Source organism: Lepidochelys olivacea, assembly GCF_965140295.1.
Source record: "Lepidochelys olivacea isolate rLepOli2 genome assembly, chromosome: 3".
NCBI classification, from domain to species: domain Eukaryota; kingdom Metazoa; phylum Chordata; order Testudines; family Cheloniidae; genus Lepidochelys; species Lepidochelys olivacea.
This window is the reverse complement of record NC_140413.1, coordinates 133,719,126-133,737,357: the sequence shown is the minus strand read 5'-3', so window position 1 is coordinate 133,737,357 and position 18,232 is coordinate 133,719,126. Positions and strand designations below refer to the sequence as shown.

Below are 18,232 nucleotides of genomic sequence, written 5' to 3'. Positions count from 1 at the left end.
CAGTTGGCGACTCCTTCATGGGGCCGTGAACACGGGCGTGTACTTGGCGTGGTTCACCTCTATCCCAGACACCTGCCCCTTTTGCAGCATGGGTGAAACCCTGACACACATATACCTGGAGTGCGCCAGGTTGCAGCCCCTATTCTGGCTCCTCACAAACATTTTGTTAGGATTTTGGTTGCACTTTTCCCCTCACCTCCTTATCTATGCACTCCCTATCCGTGGCCCCACTAAGTCACGGGTCCTCCTGGTCAGCCTCCTCCTGGCCCTGGCTAAAGTGGCCATCTATAAAACCAGGGTGAGGAGGTTGGCTGATGGAGTCTCCTGTGACTGTGGGGCCTATTTCCGATCCTCCGTCAGATCACGTCTCTGGGCAGAGTTCCTCTGGGCAGCATCCACTGACTCCCTTGACGCCTTCGAGGAGCACTGGGCGCTGTCTGGGGTTCTCTGCTCGGTGTCCCCATCTGGTTCCCTTCATTTGACCCTTTGACCACGCTCCTGTCCCTGTTATTTCATTTGTTGTCCCCCGTAATTATTTGGTTTCCAGGTCCTGTGGACCCCCCTCTTAGGCTGCGGGGGGGAGGGAGAGGGGATCCTTTAGCACTTCCTGGATCCCAATAAGGGCTACTTTACTGTACCCATCTGGCCTGAGTTTATCGCAGTATCTACATCCAAATATTTAATAATGGGCTCTTCAAACTAGCAGAGAAAGCTATAACATGATCCGATGGCTGGAAGTTGAAGCTAGACAAATTCAGGAGACAAATAAAGCATACATTTTAAACAGTGAGAGTAATTAACCAATGAAACAATATACCAAGGATTGTGGTGGATTCTCCATCACTGACCATGTTTAAATCAATATTGGATGTTTTTCTAAAAGATATTTCTTGGGGAAGTTCTCTGGCCTGTGCTATACATAAGGTCAGACTAGATGATCACGGTTCCCTTCTGGTTTTGGAATCTATGAATCTGTAAACCTGCAGGTATGTACATACTGCTTTCCTTTGATACCACACATAGTGGGACTCAGACACAGATCTGTTCATAACACAAGCAGAGCTCTAGCATGCCTATCAATCTAATCCCCATATCTCATTGGCACAGCTCTTCCAAGCTGCTCCAGTTTATTCCTCCAACTTTCAGTACAGCTGCATCTAACACAATGAACGCCTCTGGAGTGTACGCAGATAATTACCAGTGACTATTGTCAGCTTCAGAGGGGCAGAGTTAGGTTATGTGGGCATTTACCTTAACTCTGTATTTCCTGTTTTTCGTATGTTTGAATTTTTCTGAACTCAACATTCTGGAAAGGCGTGCGCTATCACTGGAAAACCTTAACTTTGCATTAATTAAGTTTTTTGCCATTTAATTTCCCATGCGGTCAGAGACTACTTACAGACTTTACAAACTGCTAGTGCTGTTGCAGACTGTGAACATTAATCTAGCCCCAAAAGGAAATAGCTGCAAAGTACCAGGGTTCCCCTGCTGCCTCATGATTTCCCCCTTAATTCAAGCGCTGGGCAGGATGGAGCACCGTGGTCATAATTTGGTAGTGACTCCTTGACTGACAGTGATGCAGAGACAGGGACATTAGTGTATTTAAAAAAAAAAAAAAACCAGAAAATGGTTTTCCTCCTTGATTCCTTTTATTCCTTTACTTGTAACTAGAAAACATTGATGCTCCCATCAATTATGATCTTTGATAAAAATCTAGAACGGTGGGTCTGTAAAAAAATTGGTAAGAAATTTGGTCCTTAAGATGCACGTGTACCAGTATGAAAGTATCAGTGTAGATATGGCAAAAAAAGTTAACAAAAGAGTAAGAAATATATTAGTTTGTGCTTCATAAGGTATGGAAAGGTCTGGTTGGAGGAGAATAGGAATGTTTTCCAAGTGGATAAAACTGGTATAAAAATAAGTTGTTTTGAAGCTTCTAAGAGAGTTTTTACAACCAGTGGAGAGTAGAAAAAAAAATTGAAGTTATATTTTAAATATTTGACAGTATGCCTTTAACCGGTAACATATTTTTTTTCTCAAATTTTGCCTGTGGCAGCCAATAAAATAAATTAAGGCTAACTGAATAGGTGCCATATGTGTGGAAATTAATTGGAAATGCATCAAAGATTCAGTGCTCAGTACTTCCCTGTCGAGTTAGATGCATTCACAGCTCCAGTTCACTGAATCATTCTAAGAAGGTAGAGTAGGGTAAAGACAGAAGGGAGGCATCAGAGAAAAAACACATGCAGGGGCCAGGCAAGAACACAAACGTAAAGACCAAAAATTCAAACAAGAAAAACAAATAAGAAAAGAGGGCAATCAAAAAGGAAAAGCAATGCAGTGAAAAGTAATCTGAGTGAGGAAAGAAGACCTGAAGAAGAATTTGTGTAAGCTCAAAAGCCTGTCTCTCTCACCAACAGAAATTGGTCCAATAAAATATATTAATTCACCCATTTTGTCTCTCTGGGGAAAGAAGACATAGGTTCATAATCAAGAACATAACACCAAATATGTGAAGAATAGAAAAGTCTCACTTCTCTTCTTTTTTTCATGACTATAAGAAATTAATGATTATATAGACAGTCTTCCAAATAATTTTCCCAGTCTTGATCCTCTTAGCACTCATCCTTAAGAGATAGCCGATAGCAGCTCTAATGGACAACCAAGATTTAACCTCAGTGGTAACAGTTTCTGAATCTTGTCTTGGAATGAGACAGGGATTTTGCTATGTACAAAAGTCTCTCTTTTAAAATATTCTCCTGTCGCCCAGCTAATGGGGTCAGAAGAGCTCCTTTTGAAATGGAAAGGCTATCTCTTGATTACTTTTTTTCCCCTTTACTTGTAACTAGAAAATACTTAAGATCCCATCAGCATGATCTTCAGTGGAAATTTGCTACTATATGTTGAAACAATGGGTATGTACAAATATTTGGAGAGAAACATTCTTGTGCTAGTGAGAGATGTTTTTGAGAGATGTTCTGAGAAGATACCACCTTAAATATGATGCAGTTGGGAGTATAACCATAGTATTTGACACGAGTTCAGAATTATACATCATATAAAACATGAAATTATAATGGAGTATACAGAACTAGAGGACTAAAGCCTATCTAGTATTTTTCTTCATCCTTTTGGAAAGCATATTCATGGAGAGTAAATACAAGATTTAATAATTTTACAAATATCAGTTTTTACTTGAGAATAGTTGTTATAGAAAGCGTAAAGGGACAAAGAAGGGAAAATTGGAGGCTACCGTGGCTATAAGGACAAAGTTACAGTTATCTGGGTGTCTTGACTGTATTTTCTTATGTGGCAGCTGTAAGTGCTCAGCACCTTTGAAAATCAGGTCCCTTGTATTTAGGCTTCTGAATCCATACTTAGGCACCTGGGCACCCATGGTCTCTGTTATCAATACCCCCAAAACACCTCAAATTTACAAACTTTTGCATGGTAGGATATTGTTTGTACAATAGCTCACTAATAGCTCATCTACAGGAACATGAGGCCTGAGAAAAGGTGAAGGTTTTATATAGTTTAAATTAAACAGTATTTCACACTGCTTAAAAAATAACTGTGATTCTTATACCTGAAAAAAAATGATTCATAATGAATGATTAACAGTGTAAATAAGAAGCAGGAGCTCTCATTTTTCTCCCCATCTCTCCAGTCTGGTTTACTGTAGTCAAATCATTTTACAGTTCAAATTTTATTTTAGTGGAAATCTTCAGCAGTATTGCCTTTTTCTATAACTTTAGAAAGCCTCCTGGAGTAGCTTTCCTCCAGTTCTCCACTGTACAGATGGTGTTACTACTACTGATGTGATAGCTTGAGAAAGCAGAATGTTTGCTTGCACACTATTATATGGAGCACTGAGGCAGTGTGGGTGTAGTGGTAGGGAAAAATAAGACTCAAATCGAGTAGAGAAGAGGGAGAACATATCTTTCTTTGTTATAGTGGGTGTTTCAGTCTAGAGCATTGTGTGCGGTGACAAAGTTCTGTCCTTGTCTCCATGGGTCCTGTGCTTCCTGGCGGATTTTGCTAGCCTGAGAGGCTCGCTGTGACCCTCCATGTAGCCTTTCTCTCTCTAGAGGCAAGGGTCACAGCTTACGGAGCCATTTTCATTATAAGCCAGCAAGGGAGGTGAGGAGAAGCAACCCTCCCTCACACAGTCTCTGTTGTCTCCCAGTCTCAGTGATTAATTGGGGAGGGAAGAGGGGGAGCCCAGGCCCACCCTCTACTCCAGGCTCCAGCCCAGGGACCCTAATAGTAGCAGCTATGGTAGCTGACTTTTTGTAAATAGGACACATACAATTCCCTGGTCCACATCCCCACAGCAGCCCCCACTTCCTCAATAGCTACTTCACCGTTAACTCAGGGCCTCCTTCCTTGCACCTGAAATGGTTTGTACTGCTCAATTCATCCAACAGCACAGCTTCCTCCTACAGCTCCTGACACACACACCCAACTGACTAACTGGGAGGCTTTTAACTAATTTCAGCCAGCTCCTAATTGGCTTCAGATGTCCCAATCAACCTAGCTATCTTCCCTGCCTTCTGGAAAGATTTTAATTAGCCCCAGATGTCTTAATTGACCTGGAGCAGCTGCCATTTACTTATCCTGGTACCAAGGATTTGTTTAGCCCAGGGCTAATATATCTATCTCTGACTATCTTTCTATAGCCATCTAGCCTTGCCCCATCACAGTGCATACAGATAGTCAGAAAACCTGGGGATGCTTGTACATAAAGGGGCTTTCAGAATTTGTTGCTGTAATTACTATGTAATCATTCTGCATCTTACATTAAATTGCTTTAAAACAACAAGGGCATACTCACGCTTCCAATGAATCCCATCACCTCTGCCGCCTGGCATCTTTTACATCTTCACAGGTGTCTGCTTATTCTGCCATTGGAGAATTCTCATTTTCCTCTGCATCTCTCCAGCCTGGTCTACATTTTTTTTTAACTGTAAATTTCCCCTTCATAATGCCAGCAGCATAATGCTTCCATGTGGGAAATGTAGGGTTTCAGATATTCCATGAGGCTGCATTATAGTGCTGTTTCTCTCATGGCTGCTTATTAGGCTTCTTGGAAGTGTATATTAAAGCAAAATGGGGCCTAGATCCACCAAAAATTTGGGCTTCTCCGAGACAGACTTTCCCACTCACATACCCAATGGGCTCTTGTCTTTGTACTTCTTCTTCCAAAGTGAAGGACCCCTTTTACTTTGAGCATCAGATCCCAAGGATTCAAAGGTTCTTCCTTAATTTGCTTCTTGGGGTGAAATCCAGTAGCAGCAAGGCTGAAAGAGCAGATATGGCTTCACTTTCCCCAACTTCTGGAAAGGAGCACAGGAAGCAGCTTTCCCTAAAGCTGACTGATTCCTTACTATGAAGCATATCTCACACATACTATCTGTGACATTCCCCTGGTGTTATCTGAACTGATGATCTGCTAGGTCACTCCAGTGCTCAACTCTGGGAGCCAGCCTTACCCTGCTCTACTGTGAGAACCCCCAGTCCCGGGTTGTTCACGCATAGCCTCTAGCATGTAAGCTGCTCCCAGCTACATGAGTGAGCACTTTTGGCCAGCGCTGCTTGGATTGTGCAACCAACTGACACTAGCCAATATCTCCGGTCCCAGACACAACCCTAGGAACCTCCATCTTGCAGTGTCCAGTTTTGCCCGCTGGATGCTCTAAGCTTATATGGGTTTGTCAATTTAACAAAGAAATTGATATGTACCATGCTTGTTATCCCAAGGGGAGTCTCTGACAGGCTTCAAACAAAACACACTGCTTCAGGTAGAATAAACACGTTTATTAAACTACAAAAGATAGATTTTAAGTGATTATAAGTCAAAGCACAAGTAGTCAGATTTGGTCAAATGAAATAAAAGGAAAATATATTCTAAGTTGATCTTAACACTTTCAGTGCCCTTACAAACTTAGATGCTTCTCATCACAGGCTGGCTGGTTGCCCTTCAGCCAGGCTCTCCCCTTTGATCAGTGCTTCACTCGCTTGGTGGTGCTGTCTCTAGATGGAGGTGGAAGAGAGAGAGCATGGCAAATGACACTCCCTTTTATAATGTTCTTTCTTTCCTCTTGGCTTTGCCCCCGCCACCCGCCTTCAGAGTCAGGTGATCATTACCTCATTGTAGTCCCAAACTGACCAAAGGAAGGGAGGTGACTCATTCGAAAGTCCAACAGATCATTTGTTGCTACCTAGGCCAGTGTCCTTTGTTCCTGTGAGGCTGGGCTGGGTTTGTCCCATACATGCCCTGATGAGGTGTGAACTGCCCCTCTGCTCCTGCAGTTTTGCCTGGGCTTTTTTTAAGCAATGAGGACACATTTTCAGCCTCATAACTATAAGCATGAAATTACAACCTATAACATTACTATAACAACAATGCTCAGTGCATTATGAGCCTTCCGAAGACACCCAACACAACAAACTTTGCATTGGATACCACACAGTCACATTATAAGGATGAACGTGGGGGTGCAGGGTGTTTCCCCGAGGTACAGAGCATCACACTATCCAAATCTCACTCTCAATCATTGCTTTATTTTACTTTCATGATTGTTATTTTTAGAGGAAGGTGAAGAAGAGAGTGGCTGTGGAGAGAAACTATTTCTAGGTTGGAAGACAAGGCAGTATTTTTGTGGGAGGAAAATATTGGCTATAACCCCATTATAATAAGAAAAGAAAGCCTATGTATGATGGTCTAAGTCGTACCACAATGCTAGGCTCCTTGCTTGGCTCGGCTCTGGATAAAACAGGAGATAGTGAGGTATTTTAGGAACTAAATGGGTGCTGACTTTAAAATTAGTGAGACCATTGCTGAAGAGATTCAGACATATTTCAGGGGAAGTGCCCAAGGACCTTTACTCAGTTTGTGTAGATTAATACAATTCAGGAAGAAATCCAATTACTGAGCTAATTATCACCTTAGCTGAGTGGTAGGAACTAACTTTAAAGTAAGAAACCACTGAAGGAAAGACCAAATTGCCCAGAAGTTCATTTTTAAGAGATCCTAGCTGACAGCAAAAAGCCCAGTGGTAAATGTGCAGCTGAGTTTGGTTATTAGATGCAGTATATTATAATTCAATACTATGAAGATTCCTTTTAAGAAGCTACAAACAGAGCTTCAGTTACTATAATTGTGGAATATTTTAAGATCCAAAGTGGACTTTGTGGATGAGCTACTTCAGCTTCCCTGAATTTCAATACTGAAGTCATTGAAACATATTTTGTTTTTCAACCACTATCTACTATATTTTCCCCTGGATTTTTACAAGATATTAAAATTATGTCTTGAAAGTATCTGGATGAAGACCTGGGTTTTTCCTGTGTTATTAGAATTAATACTCCTTATCCTCTTTCATCTTGAGCCTCCCTATTTTCATAGCTTAAGTGATCTAGAGTACACTTGGACTGCGAGTTTCAAGCTACAACACAGATCTTTTTATTGTGAGAACTTCTTCATTTGGGTATAGCAATTCATTTCCTTCTCACCATCCAATCTTCTTCCCATTTCTGAATATGCCAGAGCACTTCTATTTTTTATAATTGTTTCATGCATCTCAGTGACCCAGGGACATTTTGATGCAAACTGGCAAAGCCACAGGGGATATATAGAGTTTTACAGGAATCCCTGTGTCAGATATAGGCATATTAAGTTCACCAAAGGGTAGCATGTAAGATCTCTACTAGGGATGTCAAGTGATTAAAAAAATTAATCGCAATTAATCGTGCTGTTAAACAATAATAGGATACCATTTATTTAAATATTTTTGGATGTTTTCTACATTTTCAAATATATTGATTTCAGTTACAACACAGAATACAAAGTGTACAGTGCTCACTTTATATTTATTTTTATTACAAATATTTGCACCGTAAAAAACAAAAGAAATAGTATTTTTAATTCACCTAATACAAGTACTGCAGTGCAATTGAACTTGTGTACAAAAAATAACTGCATTCAAAAACAAAACAATGGAAAACTTTAGAGCCTATGAGTCCATTCAGTCCTACTTCTTGTTCAGCCAATTGATCAGTTTGTTTACATTTGCAGGAGATAATGCTGCTCGCTTCTTGTTTACAATGTCATTTGAAAGTGAGAACAGGCGTTTGCATGGCACTGTTGTAGCTGGCATCACAAGATATTTATGTGCCGGATGTGCTCAAGATTCATACGTCCCTTCATGCTTCAACCACCATTCCAGAGGATATGCGTCCATGCTGATGACAAGTTTTGCTTGATAACAATCCAAAGCAGAGCGGACCAATGCATGTTCATTTTCGTCATCTGAGTCAGATGCTACCAGCAGAAGGTTGATTTTCTTTTTTGGTGGTTCAGGTTCTGTAGTTCACACATCAGAGTGCTGCTCTTTTAAGACTTCTGAAAGCATGTTCCACACCTTGTCCCTCTCAGATTTTAGAAGGCACTTCAGATTGTTAAACCTTGGGTCGAGTGCTGTAGCTATCTTTAGAAATCTCACATTGGTACCTTCTTTGTGTTTTGTCAAATCTGCAGTGAAGGTGTTCTTAAAATGAACAACATGTGCTGGTTCATCCTCCAAGACTGCTATAACATGAAATGTATGGCAGAATGTGGGTAAAATAGAGCAGGAGACATACAATTCTCCCCCAAGGAGTTCAGTCACAAATTTAATTAACACATTTTTTTAATGAGCGTCATCAGCATGGAAGCATGTCCTCTGGAATGGTGGCAGAAGCATGAAGGGTCATACGAATGTTTAGCATATCTGGCACGTAAATACCTTGCAATGCCACTACAAAATTGCCACGCAAACACCTGTTCTCACTTTCAGGTGACATTGTAATTGAGAAGTGGGCCGCATTATCTCCTGTAAATGAAAACAAACTTGTTTATCTTAGCGATTGGCTGAATAAGAAGTAGGACTGAGTGGATTTGTAGGCTCTAAAGTTTTACTTTGTTTTGTTTTTGAGTGCAGTTATGTAACAAAAAAATCTATATTTGTAAATTGCACTTTCACGATAAAGAGATTGCACTACAGTACTTGTATGAGGTGAATTCAAAAATAGTATTTCTTTGTTTATCATTTTTACAGTGCAAATATTTGTAATAAAAATATGAAGTGAGCACTGTACACTTTGTATTCTGTGTTGTAATAAAAATCAATATATTTGAAAATATAGAAAAACACCCACAAATATTTAATACATTTCAATTGGTATTCTATTGTTTAACAGTGCGATTATCACAGCGATTAATTGCGATTAATTTTTTTAATCACAATTCATTTTTTTGAGTTAACCGCGATTAATTGATGGCCCTAATCTCTACCAAGAGCCAGTTGCCCACTGGTTGTCATAATTGTTGCAAGATGTTAGTACTGGAAGTAGTTTAAGAGAAATGTAAAATAATGAGTTTCCAAAATTGCTGAAGTAAAGCTTGTCACTGGAGTAACAGAGAGACTCAGGGCTGACTGAATAAGCATGCAGAACAACAAACATCCAGGGAGACAGATTATGTTTCCTGTCTGGGCCAGGTGTAGGCCTGAGAATTTGCAAAGACAAATGACCCCCAAGATAAGTCTCTGAAGAGGGGATGTCATGGGTTAAGAGACAATAATCTGTAATTGCATAAAAAATGAAGATGGGACAAGATTTTATCCTTCACCTAGGAAACAAACTGACAGCAACGTGTCTTGTCTCATAAAAAAGGGTTTACAACCTGCCTCCCTGGAAGAAGCACTGGTGAACAATAATTTATTAGATGTGAGAGTATCCTGTTAATTAAGTCTGGGCTCTAGAATATGTGTTGTTAATTTTATTTTATATGTAAGCATTTGATTCCAATACCTCTAGTTGCTATCACATGAATCCCTATAATTTGTTAAGTAAACCTTTGCTTGTTGTGTCTATACTAGGGTGACCAGGTGTCTGGTTTTTGACCGGAACACCTGGTTGAAAAGTGATCCTGGCGGCTCTGGTCAGCACCGCTGACTGGGGTGTTGACTGTCTTGTTGGTGGCACTGTGCAGCGGGGCTGGCAGACTCCCTGCTAGTTTCCTTGCTGCGCAGCTCCTGGGAAGCAACTGGCATGTCCCCTCTCCAGCTCCTACATGTAGGGGCAGCCAAGGGGCTCTGCACGCTGCCTATGCCCCAAGCACCTCCCTGCAGCTCCCATTGGCCAGGAACCGTCGGACGGGGCAGCGCGCAGAGTCTCCTGGCCTTGCCTCCGTGTAGGAGCTGGAGGGGGGACATGCCGTTGCTTCCAGGAGCTGCTTGAAGTAAGCACCACCCAGAGCCTGCACCCCTGATCCCAGCCCTGATCCCCCTCCCACCCTCCAAACCCCTCGGTCCCAGGCTGCAGCACCCTCCTATACCCCAAACCTGTCCTCCCCAGCCTCACCCCAGAGTCTGCGCTCCCACCCAGAGCCCTCACATCCCCCAACCCCCTACCCCATCCCGGAGCTACCTCCCGCATCCTGAACCCCTCATTTCTGGACCCACCCAGGAACCCACACCCCCAGCCCAGAGCCTGTACATCCTTCCACACCCCAGCCTGGAGCCCCCTCCCATACTCCAAATCCCTTGGCTCCAACCCCCAGCCTGGAGCCCTCTCCTGCACCCCAAACCCCTAATCCCTGGCCCCACCCCAGAGCCCTTACCCCCTCTCATATCCCAATCCACTGCCTCAGCCTGGAGTCCCCTCCCACACTCCGAACTTCTAATTTCTAGCCTCACCCTGGAGCTCTCACCCCCTCCCACAGCCCAGCCCAGCCCCCTGAGCCAGCTTGGTGAAAATGAGTGAGTGAGTGAGGGTGGTGAGAGCAAGCAACAGAGCGTGGGGGGGGGGGGGCTCAGAGAAGGGTGGGGCCTCGGGAGAGGGGCAGGGCAAGCCTGTTCAGTTTTGTGCAAGTAGAAAGTTGGCAACCCTAGCTTCAGACACTTCCCCAGGATCTGTCTCTATCTGCCATGTCAGTCTCCCTTACCAGGAAGAGCTTACTCACAACTCCCCCTCATCTCTCACCAAGTGTCCTTTGAAACTTTTAGTGTCCCTTTGATCTCTAGGCTCACAGCCTTGGCAAAATGTATGTGTGACTATGAGATGGAGCCTGCAACTCGGCCACTCTTTGCATTGCTCCTGTGCAAGTGTTTGTTGCAGGGTTGCTTATCTGTAGCCATTGGGAGTACATTCCTGGTTGTTTTTCCAACAGCCCCCTAGCAAGCTAAATCAATACATACAGGAAAGTCTAATTACCCATTATATCTATGCAGTAACTCACTGACCCAGTTACGTGCAGCGTTCATAAAATTGTTATTGATCAGTATTCTTAGACCATTACATAGCAGCTCCATTATCCACTACATTCACAACATATATAGACAATGCTATCAATTAAATATAGGGTGACCAGATGTCCCGTTTTTATAGGGACAGTCTGATTTTGTGGGACTTTTTCTTATATAGGCACCTATTACCTCCCACCCCCATCCTGTTTTTTCATAGTTGCTATCTGGTCACCCTAATTAAATAGCATGTTTTATAGAACAAAAACTACTGTATGGTTAGTCCTCATTTCTGGCCCCACCCCAGAGTCCATACCCCCAGCCGGATCCCTTACCCCATCCTACACCCCAACCCCCTGAGCCAGCCTGGTGAGAGTGAGTGAGTGAGGGTGGGGAAAGGAAGTGACAGAGGAAGGGGGGGGATGGAGTGAGCGGGGGTGGGGCCTCATAGAAGGGGCAGGATATGGGTGGGGCCTCGGGGGAGGGGCAAGGCAAGGGTATTCTGTTTTGTGTGAGTAGAAGTTCGGCAACCCTTGTCTATAAACATATCTAAGTGCTGTGTGTTAAATGCAGCAGTGATCTGAGGTATAACTGGTATACTGGGATCTACTGCTCCTGTAGAAGCAGTGAATCTGTGAATACTGCACATGTCTAGAGCTGGTGACTCCAGGCAGGATGGCTGGAAGGCTTGGGGACTTGAGTGTGCCAATCACTAACCGATAGAGAGGCAGTCAGGCCTGTGTAGGCATGGAGGGGAGTGCTTGTGTTACCCATGGCTGGTGAAGTTGGGGACTTGACCCCTGGCAGGTACAGACCAGGCTTCCTCATGGTAAGGGCAGCCCTGGGTAATCCTGAGAAGTGTCATAATCTCTCAGTCCTCGGAAATGGAAACACTGGTTGGCCAGAGCAGCATCCTGAGCCGAGTGATTCCTACTCATATAAATTGTAATTTTCTGAGTAAAGTTGGATTTTTTTATGGCTAGTTCTTATCAGATAAGTGTCTCATTATGGCAGATGTTCTGATTTACTTCGCCTAAAAATCCTTACATGCAAAGATGTCCCCAGATTTGTAAATACTTGGGGCAAATATAGTAATGACTTGCATCTGATGCTGCCCTGTTGACTTCAAAAGGTTAAAAGTCATCAAGGAATGTGATAATCTTCTGTTTAAAATTTAAAAGATCCCCACTCTGAAAATGACTCTGTTGTCCAGCTAGAACGACAAATTGTTCAAATTCCATAACCGGATCCTCTTGCTCTCCCTTTAATTCACTAGGGCAGGCATCACAGGTAGAGGGCCTATATCCTAGAACAGAAGAACTCTAGCAACCGTATTGCATTTAAAATAACTCTTCATATTTGGCATTGCCTTAGGAAGCCACCTCTGCTTGTAACTGTTTTCTATTGCACTAGGGTTGAAGACTGTAGTTACAATGCAACAAGCCAGCTGGAAATAGAAGGCACAGAGATAAATAATTCATCAGATGAATGGTTAATGTATGCAGATAATATTCTAATACGAATTACGGCCCATATATTATCCTACAATATTTCCTGTAGAGCAGCATAGAAAACCTACATCTTTTGAGAAAAAGGCAGGAGCAGGTGGGGAGTTGAGGCAGAGCAATAGGAACCCTCTTGCACTCATCCTGCCAAAGCTCCTGTTCAAATTTTTGATGGCTGATTTTCTGTTGAGTTTTGTGGTGGAAACAGGGCTGGAGGATGGAGGAAACGGCCAGCAATTTTCTTCTTCTCATTAGGAAAGTTATTGGGATTTTATGCCGCAAGTTGATACAGAAAATATCAGCATTGACTTATACCAACTCTGGTTCTGACACTTCAGATCTCCTGACTGGGATGTGAGTGGTGTAAGCAGAGAGAAGAGACACACTACCAAAGGGATATGGACAAAGGAAGGACTTAAGGAGCAAACAGGAGGGCATGGGCTCTGAGACTGACAGCAGTTCCTCATGGACCTTGGGACATCTGCGGGTTACCAGGAACATGCCCTCTGCTTGATCTGCCAATTGACAAACCCCGCATCATGAGTATGTGATAAAGCAGGCATTAGCCCCCTCCCCTCCGCTACAGGAGAACATGATCTGAGATCCAAAATCCAAGCCAATGTCTGACACATTTATGAATTAAGCAATATCTCTGGCTAGATAATCCCAGAGAAACCTAAAGTTTTACCCCTTTCAAAAATGTTGCCTTCTGCCCATTGCTGTTTTGGAAATGAAATTCACAATAGTCACATGAAGATGTAAGTTGTGTTGGAGTTAGGTTAAATCAAGGCTTTTAAACCAGGTTGGAGATAATGGAGTGTGATTAAAAAAAAATACTGAGCACCAAAAATAAAAAAAGGTGTGTGTGTGGGGGGGGAGAAATAGATACAGTATTATATCTTGGAGTCAGAATACTCTTCAAATGGTTTCAGTCACCAAATTAAATTACATTTCATATGTGCTGCCATTATAAATCTAAAAACTGTACTTTGAAAAGTTTATGAAGATATTTTCTATTTATATAGGTGAGAAGAAGCCCAAATGGAAATAGAACAGGAGGACTTGTGGCACCTTAGAGACTAACAAATTTATTAGAGCATAAGCTTTCGTGGGCTACAGCCCACTTCATCGGATGCATAGAATGGAACACTTAGTAAGAAGATATATATATACATACAGATAAGTTGGAAGTTGCCGTACAAACTGTGAGAAGCTAATTAGATAAGATGAGCTATTATAAGCAGGAGAAAAAAACTTTTGTAGTGATAATCAAGATGGCCCATTTAGACAGTTGACAAGACTTAACTTAGGGAAATAGATTCAATATGTGTAATGACCCAGCCACTCCCAGTCTCTATTCAAACCCAAGTTAATGGTATCTAGTTTGCATATTAATTCAAGCTCAGCAGTTTCTCGTTGCAGTCTGTTTTTGAAGCTTTTCTGTTGCAAAATGGAAATACTTTATTTTGGCCTTTTAATAATTGGGAGTCATGGTGCTACACCTGTAGAACTACCAGTATGTCTTCATGGTGGTGCAAGAAAGGAAGAGCAGGGCATGGGCTGGGAAGAGAACTGGAGAGAGAAACTGCAAGGCAGAGGTGCTGTGCTTTGTGGCTTAGCCCAGAACTTGCTGCCCAGAGGGAGTGGGCTAACATGACTTTAAGACACCTTTGTGCCTGCCTACTCTTGGGCTGTTCTGGGGACTGAAGACACCTCCAACATAATTTAGACAGCTCTTGGGGTGTGGGGGGTTGTCCAAATTATGTCAGTCTCTCCAACCTACCCTGTGGGCTGCAGAGTTGCTCAAAATCTCTATATCGCTGTGTTCTCAAAATCTCTATATCGCTGTGTTCTGCAGCCCCACCCTAACACTCTCCTCTCCCATCCCCTAGGGCTTGCTAGAGGGTCCTTGGAGGAGAGTCTGTGGTTGTCTTCCTTAGTTCCTGGGTCCGAGGAATTCTCCCATGGCTGACTGTAGTGCTTTCGGAACACATTTCTGCTGCTCTGGCCCTTTTACCCAGTGGAAAGGATAAAGGAGCTGGAGAGGGGATGATAAGCTCCCCCCTGACATGTAACCATATGCTGTCTCCATCTGTAGCCTTGGGCAAGTCACTTCACCTTTTTATTTTATCCCCATTTTACAGATGGGGGTAATAATACTTACAGACCTGCCTCACAGGGTTGTTGTGAGGAATTCTCATGTAGGATAAAGTTTTCAAATAAAAGGGGCCTAGGTGTCAAAGTGACTTAGGTGCTTTAGAAAATGTTACATGTAATGTTTGTAAAGTACCTTGAAGATTAAAAGTGCTATGTACGTGGCAGGAAAATATGTTTCAGAAGACTTCTGACTTCAGACTTCTGCTTGCAGTCTGCAGCCTTGAAGGTCGCTCTGACTCCTTGTGGTACTGAATGCCCAAATAGCCATGGTGTCAAAAAACACCCACTTCCAGTCTGACCAATTACATCTGATCCTGTCAGACTCCAATCTGGACACAGTGATGATTGCATTAATGACCTCCAGGCTTTAATAGTGCACCCCATTATATCTGCGAACGAAGGCCTGAGATCCCTAAGCCATCCCCTCTCTCTCCGTGAGCACTGCCTTCCATGATAGCAGTGCTCCACTGAAATGATTACAGTGCTGGCCAACAATGAGAGGCCTATTAATGTGGGAGGCAGAAGTCTCACAAGTGGAATCTAGACTATGGAACTCATTTCCTTGAGAGGTAAGAATGACCATGGGCCTCACACTTTTAGAACTAACTACAGAACTCATTTATTTGACTTGCCTTTCCTTCAGTAGAAATGCGAAAACTTCAAAAACCCCTAGAATTTAATCTGGCTGTTTTTCCTAAGAGCTGGGGAGGAAGAGAGAGAGAAATTGTTATATGTGTAAAATACTTGGGAGGCACTTGGCTATTATGGCAATGGAGGCCATGTAAGTATTTAGATATATATTGTTTGTTATTACAAATGCTAACTTTCAGCCTGATTCTGCTACCCTTACTAGTACCGTACTACACGAATGGTCCCATTAGAGTAAGGTGACGAAGGATGGCAGAAACATACCTTTTGATTGTAGATGCTCATAAATTGCTTGCATGATTTATGTTAGAAAAAGAAATACTTCATAGTGATAGCATGTTAATATTGAGAGTAAACCAATTAACAGATTAGGAATACGAACTATGTGATTGTACAGATAGGAAGTATGGGAAGAAATGTTCAAGGGGGAGGGGGGAAAAGGAAGTCCTGTTTCAAAAGAGAATTAGCTATGGAATGTGTCTCTCTATTTTCAGCACAAAAAGAGTGGACCATTCCAATACAAGACTGGCAATTCAGATTGAAAAGGACCCAGGTATGGCATGGGATTTCTTCTTACATAATTTAGAAAATGTGATTGATTTATCATATTGTAGCTTACCTGTAAATGTAAAATAGATGCAAAGTGTTTAAGCACTGGGTGAATGAAGCAGATAATTTAAAATATAATAGCAATTAAAAACTATGCAAAGCTCCTGATTAAGTCATGTGATTTGGTATGTTATTTAGAGTTGATTAGGTAGCTGCTGAGTTATAAATCAGTTTCAGTTTATGTATAATAAATAGCAGACATAGTAAATCAAATCCAAGGTCAGTCTTTGTTCAAACAGGGTTCTGGAATAGACAGTGTAAGATGGTCCCCTACAACTAAGCAATGTAGACCTATGATCTTCTCTAATTCTATTTGAAAACTGATTTATCAGATCAAGTAGAAATTTTGCAGGAGAGGGGAAGATAGGAGCAGGAAAATGAAGTGACGCAGTGACAGAGACCTTGCTTAGCAGTCTGTAAGGCCAGTCCTGATAAATGTTAATATAGATAGGCTTGTCAGAATTCAAATTTTATTTATACATTTTTTATAATTTTCATGGATAATGTAGATATTTATTTTAATAATTTTTTCTATTTGTATCTATTTAATTTTTCACAGTTGTATGAAATTAATTGGGGTGGGGGAGTCAGACAGTAACCATTTAATGACAGTAGATGTTGAGATTCAAAAAGTTAAAACTTTATAACCATTAAAACACAAATTGTCCACATCATCTATGTCAAAATATACAAAGTAAATATCCTTTAATCAAATTCTAATAAATTCTCAAGCAGCATCTTTCTTACTTTCCCTATCTGTACATTTTGATGATGATAGATGGAAATATTTTTGTAGTGGCTTGTGTGTGTACTGTGAAATTGACGTTTACTGATGAAAATCTAATCCTTCCAAGCCCAAATACAGAACATAATCTTGCTTGATGCTGAGCAGTTCCTGGAAAGTAAGAAGTGCCTTCATCTCTCATTGAAGTCAATGGGAATGGAGGGCATGCAGCAACTTGGAGAACTTGCTCAGCGTCCTGCAGCATCAAGACCTCAGAGAAGAATCTGAAGTAAACATATCAGGTGAAATCCTGGTCCCTTTGACATCAATGGCAAAATTTCCACTCAGTGGGACCAGGATTTCACCTGTGGACTTCCCCTTATAATATACTATACTGTAAATATGTTTTTGTCCTGTCATCAAAAAAGCAGTTTTACCCATGTGTCAAATATTACTCAGTTTTGTAACTTCCAAAGGATGTTAAGAACAGCTTTGAAGATACATTTTAATTTTTTCCTCTCGTACAGTCAGTTCTATTACCACAGCATTTTCAATATTTTTTGAAGTAGAAATTAGAGTGAACAAATGTGTCTTTAGATAGTGGGGGGATGTTAGCTCTTTGAAACTGTGGGACATCTTAATGATCCAATTTCAACTATTTATCATGACAAGGCATGGAATAAAGGTATTTCCCAAATCTGTCCTACCATTTGATAGCAAGTCTTCAGCATTATGAAATATAATAACAAATGATTTAATTGTGGTTTTAAACACATAGCTCAGGCAAAACATGCATTTGCTCTAATATGGTTTAAAGCTTCATTTTCTGACTCGTTAGATCCTCATCAAAATATTTCAAGGGGACTATAGCTGAATGTTTTCCATATACATATATACTCTGTGTGTGAGAGAGAGAGAGACCTTGGATAGCCTTTAATTGTACCACTGATGTAAAGTTGAAAATGAATACGCTGGCCAAACCAAGCATACTTATTGTGTAAGAGAATTCAAGCACACTGACACTTTATTAGACTCTATGGCACTGTCTTGGCATGTGTGAAGATTTTATTTAATTTCACTAAGTATAATTAAGTGCTGATTATAATCACATTTTAAATGCCCAAGCACGCATTCCCCATGAGTTTTTTAGACTGTGATTTGGTGCTACTTCACCCAACCTTCTGAAGACAAGTTGATCTGAGAACTACACATCAGGACAGCTGATTTGGTTCAACCTGGATCTTTTTTTCTATGTGTTAAATTTGTTAAATACAAGTGGTTTTCACATAAGTTTGATAATAGCA

General features: G+C 41.6%; 1 protein-coding gene across 1 annotated transcript in view; it reads left to right on the top strand.

The window, feature by feature from the left end:
* Positions 1-18,232, top strand: part of PCNX2 (pecanex 2) — a 224,597-nt gene that overhangs the window by 163,541 nt on the left and 42,824 nt on the right. Inside the window, exon 25 of the mRNA XM_084623010.1 lies at positions 16,090-16,148. Within this exon, the coding sequence (XP_084479136.1) occupies positions 16,090-16,148 (59 nt within the window). The remainder of the gene's footprint in view (positions 1-16,089; positions 16,149-18,232) is intronic.